Source organism: Arvicola amphibius, chromosome 5 (genome assembly GCF_903992535.2).
Source record: "Arvicola amphibius chromosome 5, mArvAmp1.2, whole genome shotgun sequence".
NCBI lineage: Eukaryota > Metazoa > Chordata > Mammalia > Rodentia > Cricetidae > Arvicola > Arvicola amphibius.
Genome location: NC_052051.1, coordinates 53,791,266 through 53,814,241, shown reverse-complemented (window position 1 = coordinate 53,814,241; position 22,976 = coordinate 53,791,266). Strand labels below are relative to the sequence as shown.

General features: G+C 44.0%; 1 protein-coding gene across 3 annotated transcripts in view; it reads right to left on the bottom strand.

Moving 5' to 3' along the window:
* Frmd5 (FERM domain containing 5) overlaps positions 1-22,264 on the bottom strand; it is a 273,211-nt gene extending 250,947 nt beyond the window's left edge. For all 3 annotated transcript variants that reach the window (XM_038330585.1, XM_038330584.1, XM_038330586.1), the window contains exon 1: positions 22,163-22,264. In XM_038330585.1, the coding sequence (XP_038186513.1) occupies positions 22,163-22,264 (102 nt within the window). The remainder of the gene's footprint in view (positions 1-22,162) is intronic.
* Positions 22,265-22,976: the final 712 nt, after the last annotated feature.

Genomic DNA, 22,976 nt, shown 5'->3' with positions numbered 1-22,976 from the left:
TAAAACAAGATGTAGATCTCAAAACTAATTATAAATGAATTACAAACACATCAATTTCTATTTCCTTTACTTTTAATTTAGGATTAAGGTCAATGACACTTCGTAAAATAGTCTGCAATTTCGAAATTAAGGGACATGCTGTTTTTCAAACATTGCTCCAAACAATGGAGGCAGACACTACAACAACAACAACAAAAAGCTAAATAAATCCTGTAAGAATGCAATGATATTCTATGCTAGATAGAATTATTCTCTAAAATACACATTCATTTCAGTACTACTCAAAATATGCAATTTCAGTTTTAAAATAAATTTGAATAAAAAGAAGCTGAGGGCTGGAGAGGCAGCTCAGTGGCTAAGAGCATTACCTTGGCAACCATGAAGACTGGAGCTCAGACCCCCACATAAGAAGCCCAGTGTCCCAGCAGAGGTCTGGCGCTCCAGTCCTAGTGAGGATCACTGGGTCTTTCAGGATTCCAGCGTGGCTGAGACACAAGCCCTGGTTCGGGGAAGTCCCAGGTTCAAAGAGGAGGTAGAAAGTGACAGAGAGGACACCTGACACCCCCTTGTGTCCTCCGCATATGGACAAGTATGCATGCCCACTCACACATGTACATGCGTTCACACAGACACGCATGCACACTAATAAAGGAACGAATGAATGCATACACTTAAAAGATGTTGAAAAGGCTGGATGTAGTGGTCCATGCCTTTCATCTCACAGACAGGTACAGCCTGGTCTACATAACAAGCTCCAGGCCAGCCAGGAGCTACATAGTGAGATCCTGTATCCAAAATAAAATAAAGTGGAGAAGCCGGGCGGTGGTGGCGCACGCCTTTAATCCCAGCACTCGGGAGGCAGAGGCAGGCGAGTCTCTGAGTTCGAGGCCAGCCTGGTCTACAAGAGCTAGTTCCAGGACAGGCTCTAGAAACTACAGGGAAACCCTGTCTCGAAAAAACCAAAAAAATAAATAAATAAATAATAAATAAATAAAGTGGAGAAAAGCAAACAGCAAGGGAAAGAGAGAAGAAATTGGAAAGATAGACAATGACCACTGAAGAGGAGTTTGAATACCCTCCAAAAAACCAAAGCGAAACATTTTCCCTCGGTGACACCCTATCGGCCCAGGGGTCAGAACAGGAAGCTGCTTCCACCTCACCAACGAGGAGAAAGCAGAGTCCAGTGCTGAGGTACAGAGGGCTGAGGCTTCCCTCCACACAGGACCCAGGAGTCGGGTCAGCACGGGATCTCTCTTCTTGTCAGAACTGCGGGAGCTGAAACACATGACCAGGCCATTCCTACCAGCAAAGCTGGCAGTGATAAGGTATCGTGAAATCTATTCCAGACCAACGAGTGAGTCTGGACAAAGAAGAGGAGTATTAGATTTCAAACACATCTTAAAGGAGCAAGAAGCTAAGAGAAGAGGCTGTGGGAAAATGATGGAAAAGGGAAATTCAAGACTGAAGAAAATCGATGTGCTACTTCCACCACGCTCGTTAAACTAAACATCTATACAAAATTAAACCAGTCTATCTTTTCCATAGGAGGAATCTCAAGTACTCATATTGGTATTTTTTTGAAGGGGGGGTGGGGGTGGTGGAAAAAAATAACATAGGAAGAAGAAGAAGAAGAGGAGGAGGAGGAGGAGGAGGAGGAGGAGGACGACGACGACGACGACGACCCAGGTCAGAGCAAAGTTTTCCCAAGTAAGTAGAGATGCGGGGCAGATTACAAGGAAATTACAACCAAGAAATGAGTGTGGTGGTTAATGCTGACCTGTCACCTCGACGCCACCCAGAATGGCCTGGGAAAACTCTTAACTGAGAAACCGTCTAATTGTCTACATTAGCTTGAGCTATGGGCACATCTTGGGAACTGTGGATGACACCATCCCCTAGAGCAGGGGCCCCGCAACTGTATGAGAAAGGAGAAAGGAATCAAGCAAGCAGGCCTGCACGCTTTTACTTCTCTGCTCTTGACTGGATGTGACTAGCCGCTTCAGCCTCCTGTCCCCGTGACCTCTGCCGCGATGGGCTGTACCCTGGAACTGTACGGCAAATGCGCCCCTTTCCCCACTAAGTGGCTTTTTGTCGGGGTGTTTTGTCGCAGCGATGAAACGAGGACAATTGTGGGAGGGAAACTCACTAAGACAAAAAGTACACATCATAATTAAAGATTATGTTAAGAATGTAACTGCGGGGGGAGGGGCTCGTGATGCTCCATCCCTAACTGAAGAGCTATTGGAAGTTAATGGCTGCTGCAGGGGGCGGGGGAGCGATCGCACAAGCAACCCTAATTAAACTCAGCGCGTCTCACACACACACAAAAAGGTGTGGCCAGAGAGCCGGCTTCGTAATTAAGAGTTCGTCTTCACCGGCAGAGGACCCAGATTCGGTTCCCAGCACCTGCATCAGGCGGCTGACAACGACTACAACTCCGGTTCCGGGGAACACGCTGCCTCCAGGATCTGCTCCTCCGGCGCCTGCACACACGCGGTGCGCACAGACTCACGCAGGCACGTGTCCATACACAAATAAGGATAGACAAATCTCATTTTAGGATGACAGGAGCCTGGGGAGGGGAAGGGCGGGGTAACAGAGGTGAAAGTGATGAAATGCATCATTCACATACACAAAATTATCAAAGAATAAATAAAAACATTTTAAAAGAAAAATATTTAAAAGAATAAAACTATTCCCGAATAACACTTAAAATGTTATTTTAAATGTTTTTAAAATTTACAAAATGCTATCACATCTCCTTCCTCCCTCACCCCCGTCTCGTTCTCTCTCTCTCTCCTCTCTCTCTCTCTCTCTCTGTGTGTGTGTGTGTCTTTGTGTCTGTGTGTCTATGTCTGTGCCTTCATCTTCATCCAATTCTTTGAAGTAGGTTAGGTAGATATACCTATTATCTTTTCTTATTTTGGGGGAAATACAAACCTAAAGAACACCCAGGTTATGACATTCACTCTCATTTGGAGTGGCACAGGCAGTCTGAAGCAAACCAAGACTGACTTCAGGTTTCTAAACACAAAGGCAATGATCTTTTCACTATACCATTATTACATAAAGCTCCCGAAACCTATCACAGACAGCCAATAGAACTCGCTCAGTCTAAGCAGCATGGCTCAGTCATCAGCCCTCCAGCCGACCTCATCACTGAAGACATGAAAAACCCCGGTAAAGACTTCAAAACCACTTCCTTCTTACAAAAAAAATAATAAAGTTATTATTATTACTTTACCCATTATGATGACAGTTAATGAATTCAATTTTACCCTTTCTGCACTGACAGGCCACTGCTGGTGTTTGTCAAAACTGATCACAAAATTATGTCTGCTTCCCTACAGCAAATCCCTGCTTGTTCCCTCACCTGCTCTCACAATGCATTCTCATTTATAACCTCTGACAGCTGGGCCACATTTCCTACTCATTGCTAAGAAACCCACAAGCTTGTCATGGAAGGCTTGGAACAGAAATCCATTTCCTGAGGAGAGACAACCCTCACTTTTCATAGCATGAAAGATGACTTAGTTTCTATTACTACCTTTTACCATCAAGGAAGTTTTTAATATTTCTGATTATAAAAAATATTAAGTGGTGGGCTTTTCAATATCATTCTCCAGTAATCAACCAAATAAAACCCATGTGACCACAAACACCACACCAAGAGCAAGGACCAATGAGTCAATTCTAGACCTCAGGGCTAGGGGCAGTGCAATGTCTCCTTTGCCTCCTCTCATCCCCTCCCTGCACTCTCCGATGCTAGGGAAGCAACCCAGGGTCTTATGCATGCTAGGCAAGCATTTACCACCTAGCTGCACCTGAGCCCCAAATTCCAAATTCATACGGAAATACGACAGAGCAAAAACATCCCAAAACAATCTTAAAAAACAAAGGAGTTAGAAAGACGGATCAATGGTTAAGCGTACTTGCTTCTCTTCCAAAGGACCTAAATTCAGTTCTCAGCATCCACACAGGCAGATCATAACTGCCTGTAACTCCAGCTCCAAGATATCAGACACCACCTTCTCAGAGTCACAGGCACCCATATGGCATTTACTCACACAGACACACAAACACATAAATAAAAATACATCTTTAAAAGAACGAAGTTAGGAAGCCAGGGAGAGGGCCCAGTGGTTAAGAGCACATCCCAGTCTTGCAGAGGACCTAAGTTCATTTCCCAGAGCTCATGTCAGACAACTCACAACAGCCTGTAACTTCAAGTCCATGAGATCTTGCGCCCCCTTCTGGATTCCACAGGTAGCTGTACTCTCACGTACACATATTCACAGACAGACACACACAATCTTTTATAAAAAAGAGAGAGAAGCTAGTGAATTCATATTTCCTGATTTCAAAACTTCCTAAAAAGCTGAATTAATCAAGGAATTTGGCACTAGAATGAAGGTAGAACGGTGGCTAGAACAACACTAAGAGTCAGAAATAAGCCAATATATTTACGATCAGTTGATCATCAAGAAAACAGACCAAGACAATTCAAAGGGAGAAAGAACAGTTCTTAAAACTCGGAGTATGAGCCTTCCATATGTCCTCATGCAAAAATATCTAGACCACTATTTTGGTTCCCAATACCTACATTAGTTCACAACTACCTATTAACACCAGCTCAAGGATATTTGATGCCATCTTCTGGCCTCCATATGCAACTGCACTCATGTGCACATACCCCACACAAACACACATAGATACACAAAAATACAAATAAAATCTTTGAAAAGTGAAAGGATAGTCCGCATAACACATGATAATACGTTAAAGTATCAGATAAAGATATTTTATCCAGAATACATAGTGAATTCTAACGCAATGAGAAGAGAAAGTCCAATTTAAAATGTATGTGCCAGGTCTGAGGACACAAGCCTGTAATCCCAGCTCCTAGGACACTACGGCAGGGGGATCCCAAATTTGATGTGTTTATCTAATTATTTTTTATCAGTAAAAAAAACAGGAGTCAGATACTGAAGTAAGAACATGGATGATCAAAGAAGCAGAGAGGCCACTAGTTACCTCCTCTCTCTTCTGCTCCTCAATCCAAAAGATTTGAAGCCTTGGCCCCACCTTACTGCTTACTATCTCCTGCCCTCAATCCAAGACCTCTTGGCTAAGTCTGGTTAGCTAGTGGCTACCTCCACCCTCTGACTCCATGCAAGCTTTATAGTCAGAATATGATGAAAATATCACACAACACAAATTCAAGGCTTACCCAAGATAGAAAGCAAATTCAAGGCTAGCCTGAGCAACTTAGTGTGATCTTGTCTCTAAATAAACAGTAAAAAGAGCTGAGACTATACCTCAGAGGCAGAGCACTCACTTAGCGTGCAGAAGCATGGTGCTGGGCTCAATCCCCAGCACCACACACCAAAAAAATGCATACACAACACAGACACATAAAGTAGCAGAAGATTTCACATACAGTTCTTTCCAAAATAAACATAAAGGGATTAAAAATATTCTGAACATTTAGTCATCAAGGAAATGCAAATCAAAAGGGCAGTGTGCCAATGAGACAGAGTGCCGTACTTCAGAATACCTTAGTCGGAAGCGCCAGAAAGAGCGAGGTCTCGCCAGAAGGTACTGCAGCCCTCAGGCACATACTGTGAAAACCACGTCACTGTCCCACAGAATACTATACATGGGCCAAGCTACAGGTAGCACATGCCTGTAATCCCCGCACTTGGGAAACTAAAACAGAATCCCGAGGGTTCAAGACTACCCTGCACTGAATACTGGCTATGAGGTCAGCCGGGTCTAAATGCCAATATTATTTCAAGAAAAAAGAGGGGGGCTGGTGAGGTAGCTCAGAGGGCAAAGGCTTTTGCAAATAAACCTGATAGCCCAAGTTTAATTCCCAGAACCCATAGATGGAAGGGGACACAGACTCCTTTGAGTTGTCTTCTTATCTCCATTGATGTGCACACATGGGCACAGGCGCGCGCGCGCGCGCGCACACACACACACACACACACACACACACACAGAGTAATCAAACCATCAATGAAAAACAATTTTTTTAAGAAAAATAAAATGGCAAATGGCCCAGCAATACCAAGACTAGGTATGGACTCCAGGGGAAGTAAAAACATATTTCTACATAAAAACTATTATATTAACCATAATAGTAAAAAATGTAAAAACATTCTAAAAATCTAACAACTGGTGACTAAACAATATGGCATATATTCATACAGTGAAACATTATTAGACAACAAAAAAGAATAAAGTCTTGAGCCAGGTATGGTGAGATATGCCCATCATTCTAGCACTCGGGAGGCTTAAGTAGGAGTATTGTAAGTCTGAGGCCAGCCTGGGATACATGACAAGACTCTACCTCAAAACAAAATGACTACATGAGTAAACTTCAAAAATAGTATGCTTGCACAGGCACTGGACTCAATACCTAATAACAAGGAAAAAATATACACATTCAAACACACAGAGAGACATATGCACCCATGTACACCACATGAAAGAAATTATCAAAGACTACATGTACTATCATCCATTATAAAAAATATATCCAGAAAAAGAAAATCCCTAGGGATAGGAAGCAGATTGGCATGTGCCTAGGACAGAGTTCAGGGAAGGGGCGTGGGGGATCAGGAGTAACCACTAGGGGTCTGGGGAGTGGTACCGACTTTCTAAAGCTCTCATCCTGATGCTTGCGCGGCTCTGAAGTACACCAAGGAATGCTAAACCACTTGCCTTAAACAATAACTATGGGATACAAACTGTTTCAAAAAGAAGCATTATGCTACATTCAAGAAACCAAATTCATACTGCATAACCACAATTATGACACTATAGAAAAGGAGATATGTTGGAACCACAGCTGCCAGACGCTGGAGAAGGAGGAAAAGACGAACCTCACAGGAGCCCAGGAAACCACACAGTTGCTACTTGTGTTCATCTGTCAGAATTCTGACAAGTATATACCTGAAAAGGGCACAATCCTTATTCTAAATAAATATGTATCTTCCCCCACCCGCAAAAAAAAAAAAAAAAAAAAAAAAAAAAAAGGATATTTGATGTCATCTTCTGGCCTCCACATGCAACTGCACTCATGTGCACATACCCCACAAAAACACACATAGATACACAAAAATACAAATAAAATCTTTGAAAAGTGAAAGGATAGTCCACATAACACATGATAATACTTTAAAGTATTTAAACAAAAAAAACGGATCTTTTTCTTTCCCCCAGACAAGGTTATACTGTGTTGCCCAGCCTGAGCTGAAGTAGCCTCCTGCCTCAACCCCCCAAGTAGCTTGTCCATTCTGAGCTAAAACGTGGCGTTGTATTTACACCATGGAGCTGAAAACAACAAAACAGGATTTGGAAGCTTGAAAGCAAAAGAACACTCTCCTGAATCTGGAGAGATGGCTCAGTGGTTAAAAGCACTGACTGCTCTTCCAGGGGACCTGGGTTCAATTCCCAGCACCCACACGGCAGCTCAAAACTGTCTGAAACTCCTGTTCCAGAAGATCCGACAGCCTGACACAGACATACATGCAGGCAAAACACCAATGCACACAGACGATAAAAATAAACTAGTTTGTTAAAAAAGAAAACATTCTCCTTGTAAAAGATAAACTAGTAAAGTCAACATAAAATTTAAGTCATCTACCTAAGTCCATTAATCTAAGGGGGAAAATGTAGAGACAAGTCCTAAGCAGCTCCCAAACCAAGCACCTAGTTCACCTAAACAGATCACACCCTCTGTGTGACCTTAGCAATGTTTTTTGTTTATTCTATCCCTCCCTCCCTCCCTCCCTCCCTCCCTCCCTCCCTCCCGCCCTTCCTCCCTCCCTCTCTCCCTCCCTCCCTCCCTCCCTCCCTCCCTCCCTCCCTCTCTCCCTCCCTCTCTTCCTCTCTCTCCCTGTGTGTGTGGTAATGTATATGCCATGGTATGTGTATGGAACCAGATGGTAACTTTCTCTGCATCCATCGGTACACTGGTCCCATTTTTATGGGGTTCAAACTCAGGTCCTCGGACCTTTGAGGCAGGATTTTTGATCCACTGAGTCATCTCACCAGCCTGCCTAGATCTTTTCAAAAAAGGGGAAAGAAACAGAAAGGTTAGCCTGTTTGGGTGATGTGAGATTCCCCTCTCTATGCTGTGAATACCACAGGTTAATAAAGAAACTATCTTAGTGATAGGGTAGAGTGGAGCTAGGTGGGGGAAACTAAACTGAATGCTGGGAGAAAGGAGAAGCCATGGAGCCACCACCGACATGTCAGAACCTTGCCAGTAGGCCACAAGCCTCATGGTAAAATACAAAATAATGGAAATAGGTCAAATTTAAGGTCAATTTTGTTATACTGTGTGTGTGTATATATATATATATATATATATATATATATATTTCTGCTCTTGATTAAGGTATTATCATTGTACAGTTCATTTTAAAATGTAATGTATAATTAAGAAATATAGGTTAATAGATAATCATCTATAATAGTCAAGCTTGTAGTCATGTTAGGTTTTCTGGATATATAAAGATATATTTCAGTTAGATAGGTATTCTTCAAATCTTTCAGAGACCTTCAGAATATGGCATTTAAAATGTTTTAAGAAGTTAGGACTTTTCATGACATGAGACACGTCTGCTCCTGGCAGTACCAATTACTTCAAGAGGAAGATGGGCATCGAAGAGGCTCCTTATGGAGTTTGCTAGCCATTTGGGCAAGAAACTGCTCTTCCCTGGACTGCTTGATGTTATGCTGTGTGAATTGAACATGTAGGACCCAGAGAAAGGACTGCTGAACTTGCCTAAAGGTGGCAGTCCTTAGGGGTTCCTGCTACATGAGTCTGCCAGACATTCGATAGGACACAGAAGAAAGTGATGGACAAACTGCCAATATAGGCAGAACTGTCTTTGAAATTCCTTGCTTCGTGGAAAAGTCTGGGATATTATGGGCCTGTAGGCTGAAGATGGATGCTCCAAATATACAAAAAGAACTTTGGGTGACTGTCCAGGCAGTGAGATGTCTCTGCCAATTCTAGAGTTCTGGAAATAGCTTACAATGTACTTCCTATTTTCTTAGGTAATATCTGGAGTCTTTGATGGAGTTCAAGAATTGATAGTTATCGTTTTCCTTAGTTATGAAAAGAGATAAAGTAGATATAAATAGTGTAACTATAATTCTTTGCTTGATAACTGTTTCGTTATATGTAATTTTACTATGTTAAATTTAAAACCTTCCTTTTTATTTAGATAGAAAAGGGGAGGTGATGTGGGATTCCCCTCTGTATGCTGTGAATACCACTGGTTATAAAGAAACTGTCTTAGGCCTGTGATAGGATAGAGCAGAGCTAGGTGGGGAAACTAAACTGAATGCTGGGAGAAAGGAGGCGGAGTCAGAGAGAGCCATGTGGCCCCGCTGTAGTTTTACCCAGTAAGCCATAGCCATGTGGCGATACACAGATTACTAGAAATGGGTTAAATTAAGATGTAAGAGTTACCAATAATGGGCCAAGCAGTGATTTAGTACAGTTTCTGTGTGATTATTTCGGAAGTCTAGACAGCCGGGAAAACAAACAAGCGGCCTTCATACAATTAGGGGGAAAAAAAGCATAAACACATTTACATCATACCTGATTAATCTGTTAGAATAAGAGTTTTTATTATAAAGTAGAAAGGAAAGGCTACGGACCTTCCGGTGTTCACTAATATACTGTTCACGGAGAAAGACCTTTAGTTTCATGTGTACATAATGACTAAACCACTGCTATGGAGAGGGACCACTTCTAAAAGCATTACACACCCTGCAAGACATCCCTCAAAGCCAGATGAATACCAAATAACTTTCCAATGTGTTTGTCCAACACCTTTGATCCTAAATACCATCGCGTACAGTAGCAGAGACGAGAAGTCATTAATCCAACACAACCAATGCAGAATCTGCCTTCACTGAAAAAGAGCTCTTAGGATTCTTGACTAACAAGAAACAATCCTCCAAAATGTAAGCTCTGTTGTACAGTAGATAAAATGTTACTTTGTATTGTGCAAAATTACAATCAGACCACAGACAGGAGGGGAGGCACCACGCTCTTCCTCCGACATAACCCCCCTCTAAAGAATAAAGGCAGCAATACAGAATAGCCTTCGGTGAGAAGAGAGAGGAAATACTTACTGGACTGTGAACAATCTCCCGTGAACTACAGAATGTTCTGGCACCAAAAGAGGCCAGTGGACCTTCAGTTTGAGCCTTCTTTTTTGTAGGTGAAGAATCACATTGAGTCTTGGAGGTCGGGTTGCCTACCCAGGCTCTCAAAACACTCCAGAGACACACATTTAAGACAGATCTCAAGTTTTCGCCATGAACTATTGAACTCCCTGCTTATTTCAGCAGAAAGCCATGAGAACAACTGTGAAAGTACGCAGACCTGAGTTCGAATTCAACAGCAGACACAGGGTCACGTTGGGAAAGAAAAAAGTTAGTAGAAAATTCTCCACTTGACACCGAATCCAGTCAAAGCCAAAAGTTTTCAAAAGTTTTTAGATTGAACCTTGGTTTGGGACAGATTTCTATTCTTACTATCTCAAGTTCCAGTTAACTAAAATATGCAAGACTTTGTTTAATAATGAACTTTAAGGGCACCTATCACCATATGCCACGTTCTGTCTTTTTGTATATTAACCTACATTAGGAAGTTGCAGGGTGGGGGGTGGGGGTCACACCACAGCAAGTGTGCAGATGTTAAATGACATCTTTGGGGAGTTGGTTCTTTCCTATCATGTTACTTCCAGGGATAAAACTGAGACCACCAGGTTTGGAGGCAAACACCTCTACCCACTGGGCCATCTTGCCAGGCTTACTGTTTTTCAACTCCTACCTCCAGTAAAAGAAGGCACAACCACCCACTGAGAACCTTGACACAGGCAAAAGCAGACCTAAGCCATGTCTGAAATTAGAGATGGCAACGAGGTTGCATCATCCGCTGTGCGTGAGGCTAGCAGAAACAAGACCTTAGGTTTGATCCCCAGCACCAAATAAATGAGAGAGGTTATATTAAATGAGCGGCTGGAAGTCCAAAAGCAAAGAGAATGATAAGGAATAAGCAGGAAAACCAACACAAGAAAAACGGAACAAAGTAACTGCGGTATCGGCAAGTACAGCACAGAGGGGAATTGCTGACCTAACTTGCACAAAACCCTTGGCTGGGCCTCAGCACAAGGGGATTAGAGATGAGAATCTGAGAAAGGGAAAGTAGTTTTTCTACTCCTCTGGCCATGCTCTTTCAACCAGAAAGGAAACGTATCTAATGTAAGATATATTATTGACAAAAATAGTCCATAATATTTTATAATGACATATTGGGATGTCTAATTTGCGGTAAGACAGTATATCATTATATCTCTCTCTTAAAAATAACCAGACTGTCATGTATAGCCAATATTAAAATTAGAATGAGTAATGTCTTCTTTATCATAGAAATTATTAGAAAACAGTTCGTAGATGTAATTTCTGGAATATGGCTATTCATTTAAATAAGCTTGTCTAAATCGTCCCATATGTATTAAAAAGTAAGCAGGAGCCAGAGTGATGGTTCAGCAGTTAAGAGCACTTGCTATCTTGCAGAGGATGTGGGTTCGGTTCCCAGCACCTACACAGTGGTTCCCAACCACCAATGACTCCAGTTTCACGGGATCCAGTGCTCTCTTCTGGCCGCCAGAGGCACCAGGCGCACATGTAGTACAGATATATAGATCCAGACAGAACACTTGTACACACTGAGAGATAAGCAAAGGGAAGGTTGGTTTCCCAGGGCAGCTCCCCGTTATAAAATCGGGCACTGCCGTAGTTCTGCAGCTACACCAGGTAAACTATCTTTTTCCAGCCCAGTCCACATATAAAATCTGAAGCTGAACACACCGTGGAGTTCTCTCTCGGCAACCAAGCTCCTTGCAAAGAATAACTTCTGAGCAGCATCCCAGAGAGCTAGTGGGCTATCCTTCTGCACAGACTGTGTACCATGAAAGGGCAGGCTAACTGTCCCATAAAACACTCTCGGCATCTTTGCCAGCCCATTGAGTCCTTCTGACCTACAGAACTCCAATCCGTATTAACTTTAGGGGTTTGAACATCTCTTGAGACAAAAATCTGAAATAAAGCAGGCTGGGTGGGTGCTTCCACCTGCTAAGTTATCACCAGAAATGCACAACGTTCTTCGGTGAACTGATTAATTGTGCTCTCTAGTATTGTGATCAGTGTTCTTCTCTGCCTGGCGCACGTGTAACAAAATATGAGTCTTAATGGCACCTGCCGAGAGCACTGGAAACCCTCAGGGAATGCTGAAGGCAGCTCCCCAGCCTGAGGTATCCTCACAGTGAGGGAGGAGCCCAGATTAGAAGCCTGTAAATTAGATCAGGTGCCAGGGGGTGAGGGGTGTACACTAGCCTGGTGACAACAGACAATTTTATGACGGTGAAGCGCCAAACTGTGTAGGTTTTTGAGTGTTTTGACTTACTCCCACTACAAGTTCAGTAGAAGTAGCCAGACATTTTCATGTGCCCTGGGGCATGCTGTTTTGATACACCACTAGCACTTTTTCAAGTCTTGGGCTTAAGGGCCTTTGCTAAACTTTTTGGCTCCCATAATAGCACTTCTCAGCAAACTCCCTTAATCTTTCCAACAAAGGAGTGCTCCTACTTTCAGCTATCCCCCATCCATCGGACTTTAGGCGATCCCTTCCTTTTTCCAGAGAAAAATAACCTATTAGCATTGGCAATCTGCCAAACACTGATTGCCCCAATGCCAGACACTCCTTTCTTGGAGGTTCCCATCTCCAAAGCTGTGGCCTGGCACTGTGTTCAGGACTCAAAGTGCACCCTGGGTAGGGCTGGCAACTTCAGAGTTGGCAGGGAGGGGTGCCCTGGGGAACCTAGGGAAGCATGCCCTGGTGATCTACAGAAGCTATTTTCGGTGGGCACAGGTTTAGGGACAGAGATGCTCAAATGTGGCTTTTTAGGGCTCCGTCCATCACATTCTTCACTGCTACTGAACAACCGAGGGGCAGCTGAGTCCATCAGCAGTTTCTTAAACATCAGCTAAAGGATGGAATTTGATCAGTCCACCGATGTCCAAGAGACTTCTTAGACATAAAACCCATAGGCAGTTGCTACAGCTGCAGCATTGAGACTGAAACGTGCTACCGTCATTTTGTGAGGAATCTTAATTCGTGTTATACAGCCTCAGCATTAGACATCATTCACCACCAGCTTCATGCATTTATTTTTGGTTTGGACTGATTCCTCTCAGCCTGTCAAATAGGACTGAAATTTTGCTGACAGTAATTCTCCCTCAGCAAGTGTATTTCTGTTGTTTGACTCGACTATAGCGGAGTACGTGAGATAAACACAGTAAAAGAAAAACTAAAGACTTAACATCTTCAGCTTTTCTATCTGAAGCGCTTTCTTAACTCGGCCTGGAATGCCCTCTATCCATTTCCGAGACCCATTTTTCTGCTTTGGCAATCTTTCATAACCTAGATCAAATTTCACCTCCACTGGGAACTATTTACTAACTTGGGAGTCCCTCGTCCTCTCCTAACTCCCCCATTACACTGTCAAAGTGTACCGGCGGCCTTAGACCCCAATCCATGATGCTCAGAAACTGTTAAATTGTTAAACAACAAAGGCACTCACTATTTCTTTCTCCCTATGCTCTAAGTAATGGAGAATGTGTGCTTGGAAAACAATGCATAAATTTGCAATGATAAAGGCCTGGAAAGATGGCTCAGTGGTTAAGAGCACTGGCTGCTCTTTCAAAGAACCTGGGTCTGCCAGGCAGTGGTGGCGCACGCCTTTAATCCCAGCACTCGGAGCAGAGGCAGGCGGATCTCTGAGTTCGAGGCCAGTCTGATCTACAAGAGCTAGATCCAGGACAGGCTCTAGAAACTACAGGGAAACCCTGTCTCGAAAAACAAAAAAAAAAAAAAGAAAGAAAGAAAATCAAAGAACCTGGGTTTGAGTCTCAGCATCTATATGATGACTCATAATTGTCTATAACTCCAATTCCAGGGAATCTGACGCCCTCTTCTGGCCTCCACAGGCACTGCATGCACATAGTGCTCATGCACATAAGTAAAACATCCATATGAAATAAATAAATATGCAATGATCGAATCGTTTTTAAGCAAGGAGATGAAGACCATGAAACTGATAAATGCAACATCAAAATGGTAGGATGAACAAAATCCTTAGAATCCCACCAACCTGCAGATGGGTCTGCATATGTGTAAACAAAGTAAGAGATAAAGGCCATTCCAAGAATAAAAATTGATACCTGAGATTCAGTCTTTGCTTCTTCTCTATTACTTCCTACATCCAATAAACAAGAGTTGCTAATCCGGCCCGCGAGGGCTCTATAATCAGGCAGGGACTCTCAAACCTAGGCCGCATAAAAGCCACCTGGAAATCTTGGTATAAAGGGCTTCGGAGGCAGAAAGATGGTTCAGTTGGCCAAGCGCCTACCTTGCGAGCACAAAGACCAGAGCTTGATCAGTAGAACCCCTCTGACCAAAGAAATGCCTAGCATGGTGGCACATACGTGTCATCTCAGAACGAAGAGACGGGAGGATCCCTGGCTTGGCCTACTGGGTGACCTCCAGGCCAGGGAGAGACTGTCCCTCAGGAATGGTGCATGGTGTCTGAAGAACACCAGAGGTTGTTCCCCCGGCCTCCACATGCAAGAGCACACACACGCATGTGCACCCCAACACATATGAGCATGCATGCACAGATACATATGTACGGTTTTAGAGCCTGGGCTCCAGTTTCTGAATCACTGGGGCTGAGAGGGAGCCAAGAATTTACATGTCTAGTGAGTACCCAGCTGGGCACATGGTAATTCTGTGGTTCCACAGCCATATTTTAAAAAACCACTGGTTTCACCCATTCCTTACTTCACTCCGTCTTCCACATTTTTGACAGGACTCACAGTTTCTACAAAAGGAGTGGGAGCCCTGGGTTATAAAATAGGAAGATGCTCTGAATGATGCATGAGACAGCTAAATCTGTCCTGCTCTTGAATGGGTTCCCTTAGTAGGCAGCAGTTTTCTGGGGCTCCGAAATGATCACGCATACTCAGAGTGAGTCTTGAAGCACTTCTTCTCCATGCCACTCGGCAGATGAGGTCACAGGCATGCCAGTCGTCAGGGTGGGGGCGACAGCAACAATCAGTGTCAAAGGGCTGCTTTCTGTAGGCAAGTGAATGAACTATTGTGCACAAACTCAGTGGATGCCAAGCTTGGGCCCAATTCTTTTGCCTGTATGAGCATGGCACGGAAGGGTCTCCTTAGAGAATTCGGTTCACATGTTTGTGCTTTGTCTTGTGTACCTAAGAGTCTTTACCACGGTCCTGTCCTTCCAACCTAGAACACTAAGAGAGTTGGAAAGATCACAGGCACCATCTGTAGAAATAAAGAAAAATCATTTCAGCTGGTGAAAGGCAAACACACTGGTCTACACCGGTCAGAAGGCTGACATCAGGGAGGGTCAATCACATAGCAGCCTTGGAAGAAGCCCATGATTGACATCGAGGGAGCAGTCTCAGAAAAACTGGAGTTCAGGAGACTTGGTAAGATGGCTGAGTAAGCAAAAGGCTCACTACGCATGTGCGAGGACCTGAGTTTGGATTGAGAGCACCCACATGAAGAGCTGGGCATGACAGCATGTGCCCGGGGATGCAGAGAGATGATTCCCAGAGATCACTGTCCAAGCAGTCTAGCTAATCCGGTGAGCTCCGCTGTCAAAAATTGGAAAACAATTACGGAATCTAAGTTCAGTCTAAGTGTGTGTGCATGTGTGTATGCATATACACACATACATACACGCACACGCGCACAAGCACACGTGCATGCACACGCGCATGATTGGGGTGAGGTGTGGGGCTAGAGAAGTACTCTTAGATTCTGTTCTCCATAGCCCATCTTTGACCTTCCCTATATTTAAGGTAGGTGTATTGGTCCTCAATGCCCAGAGTCTTAAAGAGATAGAAGACCTGTTTCAATGCTAGAATGGACACATGATTGGGTATTTTGACCTTAGGGGGAACACTCACCCAACATGAGAATGAAAATGGCTTAGTACTCTTCAGATTTCTCAGGGGCACAAAAAATCAAAATAAGGAAGCAAAAAACACACAAAGATGACCTGAGCTTGAAGGATCGAAGCCAGAAAGCAAGAGGGACAATGACTACCAGGCCACCAAATGATCATCACTACCACTCTCTGAGCACCACAAAGATGAGAAAATCAATCCTCCCAAATTCACCTGTGCTGTATGAGCCTGGCCAGGCACACCTAAGGGAAGAGTGACCCACAGCGAGCTGCTTTGTGTCATTCAGACAGCATGTTATAGACTAGGCTGTCCAGCAAAGTTGAATTCACCTTGACATAGCCCTCACTAGAGGCAGCTGGGCAGCACGGTTCACTTAAAGGTCTACATCCTATTCTGTGTAGCGATGGCTTTGTCAATAGGAATCAAAGAGCTTTAAGCAGCTATGAGGGATGCTGCATTCAAACACTGACGCTGGCAAGGCGCTAAGGCTCCATGAAGCACAATATTCACTTGCTATGGTTCTTTATACCTGCAGGGATGAGGTGGGGGACCTGAAGGACAAAAGAAAAACCAAAAGGTGATTACTGACCGGGCTCCATGGATTCAATAAAGGTCAAGTGCAGAGTTACTAGAGATACCAAAGAGCTCATAAATACCACACTTACACACTTGACCTTCTCAGGAAACCGGTTTGGGAGAGATGGGTTAAAATGAGTTATAGAGTTAGGAGATGTTTATTGTTTGCAGGTACATGAAATTTGGTGGCATCACCACTGCAATCATACAGCACAAATCAAAACAAATGTTTTTTGTTTGTTTGTTTGTTTATAACTGTGTAGGCCTCAAGCTAGGTGCTGTAATATTTAGGTCCATGGCTTACAGTTTGCTCTTATTCCATCCTTTTCAGGCTCCAAAGTATAATTCTTTACAAAAAAAAAAAACTTTTAAATCATTTTAGGACAGCAATTATATTACCAGTAAAGTACTTCCAAAAATCAATGCCTTGCTTCTGATACTGTATTATGTATGTCAGACCCGTGCATAAGCCACTGCGAATCTGTAACAGAAATGTCTGTTTACCTGGTGTGGTGGCTTGCCTACAATCCCAGCACTTGGAAGGCAGAGGCAGGAGAATCTCTGGGAAGTCAATGCCAGCCTGGTCAACACAGTGAGTCCCAGGACAGCTAGGGCTACATGATAGGGAGGCTGACTCTATCTCAAACCAACAGAAGTCTGTTTTTAAAGTGTGATGCTGATACAGCACAGCTATGATAAATGAGTCTCTGGGCTATGACGCTACCCCAAAATTTCATGTTCTTTTATTTCACGCTCTGCTGGATTGCCTCATCTAGCACATTCATGCCAAGCGTTTAACAGAATTCCAATTCATACAAATACCCATAAGTGAAATCTGCTGCAGCGAATGTTTCTGGATCCCCCGAGAGCCGCTGACACCCCCCAAACAGGAAAAATGAGGAGAGAGTCAAGGATCCAGAATTTATCTTCTGTGCCAAAAAGATACGTTTTATACAATATCTAATTAGTTTTATACAATATTTAATACTGAAGTCAAGCAATACAAGTGCTTTTAGGATTCTGGGAGGCTAATTTTAGAGTTCTCTTAATTTCCAGAGCTAGAGACTAACTGACTTGCTATTGGAACAGAGATCCTCAGACTGCGTAATTACCTGCTAAGTCATTTTTTAACAAAAATCAATATTCATGAAAATACAACAGCTTTGTGGTTTTCTCTGTGAATAAAATTATCTAATTTTCTACTAATATTCATTCCGCATTAATGAAACCAAGGACTCTACTTACAAAATGGGAAGCAGAAATTCTTAGAAAAGGCAACCCACAGTCCGAGAATAAGCATCCTCCTAAGGATAGGACAGAGGAAGAGAAATGGACTTTATTTATGGGGGTGGGAATGTCAAAGAACAACTTGTAGGAATTGTTTCTCTTCTTCTACCATGGGGGCGTCTAGGATCAAACTCAGGTCATCAGCCTTGACAGCAAGCGCCTTTTACCTGCTGAGCCGTCTCATCAGCCCAAGTTCTTAAATTTTAAAGACAAGCTCTAACAAGAAATTATACTACCCCAGGACAGAATTTCACAACTTCATTGAGATTAACTAGAAATCATTTTAAGGCGACTTATGATTCAATATGACTTATTTTCCTTTTTTTAAAGTAAGAATTTCCCAATTCTATTTTGTGTTTAATGTGTTCCTCATTTATTTGTAATATTTCCAAGTAATTTTCTTTCTGATATGAAATAAGCATTAATATTTCCATTGTAAAGATGAGAAAAATTAAGGTAGAAAAACAGGAAGCAATTTAGGGAGTCGGAATACAGAGTAAATAAGGAAAACATTGGCTTAAATACAGTAAGGTCACCCACTAACAATAAGTACATTTCTTTGACCTTTGGGACTGCCTTTTCATCTGTAACAGAGACAATACTACCCACCTCTTTCCTGTAAGGCACAAACAAAGTGTCTAACAGAATGCTTAGCATGTAATCAGACATTGGGCACAGGGCCCACCCACCAATCCACCATCCCATTTTCTTCATTTAGTACAATGGATATATAATCAATCCATAATGCTATTGTAAGGGAAATGAGCTACAATGAATGCAGAGATCCCTGGCAAGCCCAGGACTCCACTCTTGCTCCTCCCTACCTCTCTCCCTCCAGGTCTCCAAATATTGGTCCCTCTGTAGAACTGCCTCTGCACACACGGCTTATTTATAACACTAACTGAAAAATCTGCTTAACCTGGCTGCTTAATCTGTGATTTCAGTGTGTCCCAAATAAAATCTAACTCATTTCTAAGGTGGTTTTATCTTTGCGTTATCGCCCCCCCCAAAATATTTTAATGCCTTTTAAAAAATATTTATTTGTCCAATAGATACTGCTACTAAAATGTCTGCACTGTGTCCTAAGTAACATATAAACTATTAAAAGTGCATTGTTTAGGACAAAACATATCTAGACATTTAAATTATTCCATTCAGGTTGACTTCAAAGACACTAGTTAGTCTTTTCATTTTTTTTCTATATTCTCCCAAATAAAAAGTCAGGTAGAAAATGTGGCAAATGAATACAGATTTGCATAGATAAAAACAAAAGAGTCAAAAATGTGGATCAGATCCGAACGTACGAGGCAATGACCTTCAAAACTGGCTACTAACAACGTTCTTCACAGGGGAGCAATTACACAAAATCCTCCTATGTCTACTTCCGTTTCTCCGGATCTACAGATGCATTTCCATATCAGAAAGGATGAAAGAGTAGGTTTGCGACCAGGGGAACTGTCTTTGCAAAGACAGAAGCCGTTCTGGTTACCTTAATAATCACATCTCGAAGGCCAGCTCATAGAACTGCGTTATGAAGTGCCTTGGCAGAACAGCTGCACAACTGGAATTGACCAAACACGGCTTTCATGACACCAAACCACTGGTATATTTCTAATTCTGAATTGCCCTCCATGGTCTCTGGCTGTTTTAAAAGCCATAAAAATATTTCTAAAATAGACACCATATCTAAATGACAGTATTAAAGTATTAAAGTATTAAAGTATAATACTTTAAGAAAAAAGGGGGAGTCCAACTCATCACCAAAAGATTTAAAATATACAGTACTGCCATTCTTAAAGTACTGAAAATAACACTTAGCTAAATAAGGAGCCCACCCACCCCCTTTCCATGTTAAAACTGTGCCGAGTTGTTTAACAAGTAAACATGTGGACACACACATACATACACATACACACACAAAGAAAAATATAAAACAAGAAAGTTGCTAAGAAAAGTTCAATCTCCAAACGTTTAAAAGCAGTATATAAAAAAATATTAGAGTCCTGTAAATAATTGTCCCTTTTTTTTTCAAACCTTTTCCCATATGGATAAAAACAAAGCAAAACACTACATAACTAGTGGTGTAAAAAAGACAAATACACTTCAAGTCCTGTGTTTTACAGCCCACACCAGCATCCCCATGTGCAAGGATTAACACAGCTAGACCATGGAGGGGGCCGTGACTAAGTTTTATAACATTAAATTACAAAATAAGAGCAACAAAAAAGAAACACAAAAAGTAGAATATAGTAAACATTACTCCAGTAAGTCCAATTGAACGTTAAGATATTTGTTCTCTTTGACAATAAGAACCATCCACAACTACAACCTCAATCCCCCTCACCAGCTCTGAGGACAAGGGAGAACCACATGTACCCTTTCCTGATAGCCAAAATCAGGAGGTTATACACATTTTCAGACGAGGCATGTTTGCTTTGCACTCTACACCTTGGCAAAAGTTAATGACCTACTGGAGAAATTTTATGTCACTATATTCCACAAAAGTATTCTTAGGCTCTATGAAGTCTAAACCTCACACTGCCCTCGGCAGGCTATTGTACACATTTGTTAAATTTTTAAACAAAAGGATAAAGACTTTTAAAGCCTTGACAAATGTACTCAAACTGCGAAGGTGTTAATTCTATGTTTTCTCCTCCTCCTCCATTAAAACAAAACAGGGAGAAAACTGTACATAGAAACAAAGACACCATAGAAACGAAAAGTAGCACGCCATCGAGCTGGGAAATAGACAAACCCTCGCCATCATAGTCAATTACAAAAATCCTTTCACTTAATGGCTAGCATCTTTATGGGCGCTTAATCTGTATTAAGTAGCCTTCAAAAGACAGTCTTGCTCTATTTCTACTCTCCTGGATCTTTGGCAGCAGTCAGCACTTAAGCTCAGGGCTTGGGGCGGGGGCTGAACTGGGTACAGTCAGCATCAAGAAGCAGCTCTCAGACACAGGAGCGCCTTTCTCACATGCCTCTTGTCTCTGTTTTATGCTATTGAGCATTGTCAGCAAGATGGATGGATGGATGGGTGGATGGATGGATGGATGGATGGATGGATGGATGGATGGATGGATGGATGGGGGACATCCTGGGGACAGGGTCTAGGCAGGCGGGTTTTTTTTTTTTTTTAAATCACTTCTGAGTCTAGAAGCCTCCTCCGGGTTCTTGCAGGAAAAGGAAAGGGATCAGGTGAGACCCTCCAGGGTCCAACTTAATTTGCTTCTTCACAAAGAGCAATTTCTGCCAGTGAGCGCAGGCTCTGGTAGAAGAATTAAACACGAAAGCATTGTCGGCGCTTTCAATCTCTGACTTTATAAAGGAAAGACTGCATTCCTGGGGAAAACACTACATGACTCCTGACGCGCCACACACCAGTAGTGAAGGGACTCGAGCCAGGGGTTGTAAAAAACAAAACAAAAAAAAAAAAAAAACAAAAAACAAAAAACCCTTTCAAAACGCCAGGTTCTGAGCGAAACGCTGTTCGGCTTTGTTGCATTGTTGGCTTTTCCGTAAGTCTCTGATTCTTTCCAGTCACTGCCAACCTCCAAATTGCTGGGACTTGTTGCTAAATCTTTGCCCCACGCCCCCCCCCCCCAGAAATAACCAGCACGTTGAGATTTGGGGATCAAAAGGAGAGGAAGGGAGCTAAACCCTCAAAGCACAGAGGGCTGGGCGCCTTCAATAGGCCACTCTGCAAGGGCTGCGCGTTCCGTCTGACTCACAAACGCTCGAGAGAAATTATGACATAAACCTTTATCCTTCCAACCAGGGAAATAAAGGCTTGCTGGAGGGCCTGGTGGGGCTCGGAGGACCTCAGCCCGCGTCCCGACGGGGAGACCTGGGTAGACGTCTCCCGCCCTGCCCGCCTAGCTCCGGACGCCCGCCCAAGGTGCTACCTATCCACCGGCTGGAGGAGCAAAGACCCGGGGTCCTCCGCCCGGTAGGGCGCAGAGCAGAGGAGTTGCGGGTGCGGGACGCGACTCACCCCGCAGGGGCGTACGGAGCGCGGTACCAGTCCCCGGCTGAGCTCGGGCAGGGATGCCGCGCGCCGGGCGGTGCGGCTGCGGGGCGGACAAAGCGCCGCGCCGGGGCTAGAGCTGGGGCGACCCCGGGCGGCGGCCCCCCGCCAACTTGGCCGAGTGTGGGGAGCGGGACCCCGAGCGAGCGGGAGGGCAGACGGCGCGGCGCTGACCTGGATGGTGCAGGTGTACTCGCTGTCGTCCAGCAGCCTCACGGTGCAGCTGTACTCGCGCTCCAGACTCCTGCTGCTACCGCTCATCAACCTGCTCAGCATCTTCCCGCCCGCTCGCCCGTCCCCGGGAGAGACGCGGCGGCTCTGCGGACTCCGGACCCGTCGTCCTTCAGCGCGGCAGCTCCGCGCCGGGCCCTGGCACCTGTACCATCACCCTGGCCGGTTCGCCGCCGCTGCCTCCTCCCGCCCCACTCCTCTTCCTTCTCCAGAGCCACCACCGCCTCCCCTCAAGACCCAAGCAAGCTGGGTTCTCTCCCGGACGCCCCACTGCCCGTGCCCAGATCATGGGGCGGGGCCTAGATAGGGGGCCAATGGAGGTCAGCGCGGCGGAACCGATTGGCAAGAGGAAGAGCCAATCAGAATCGGGAATAGGGATGATGAGCGGGCTGAGGAAGCAATCATCGCAAAACAGCAGTACCAAGCCTAGTCAGGCCCGCCCTCTAGCGTCCCAAGCCTTCGCTAGCACCCTTCGCGGGCGGTGGTTGGTACGAATGCTGTTTGTCCTCGGCGGGGCCATGTGTGGACACTTGACAAGATCGGTGTCTGCTACCTAGAATAACATTTGAGCTGTTCCAGGAGTCAAGTCCTGCGCCCTGCAATGCGCGGTTCCTGCCCTCTGAGAAACCAAGGCGAGGAGGCGGCACCTGCAGAAAACTGGCACCCACGTCTCCAGACCTGGCGGCTGCCCCCACCTGTGCGCTGCCCTAAGTCTGCTCCAGGGACCCCTGTTCTCGCGCACCCTTATTTTGGTGAA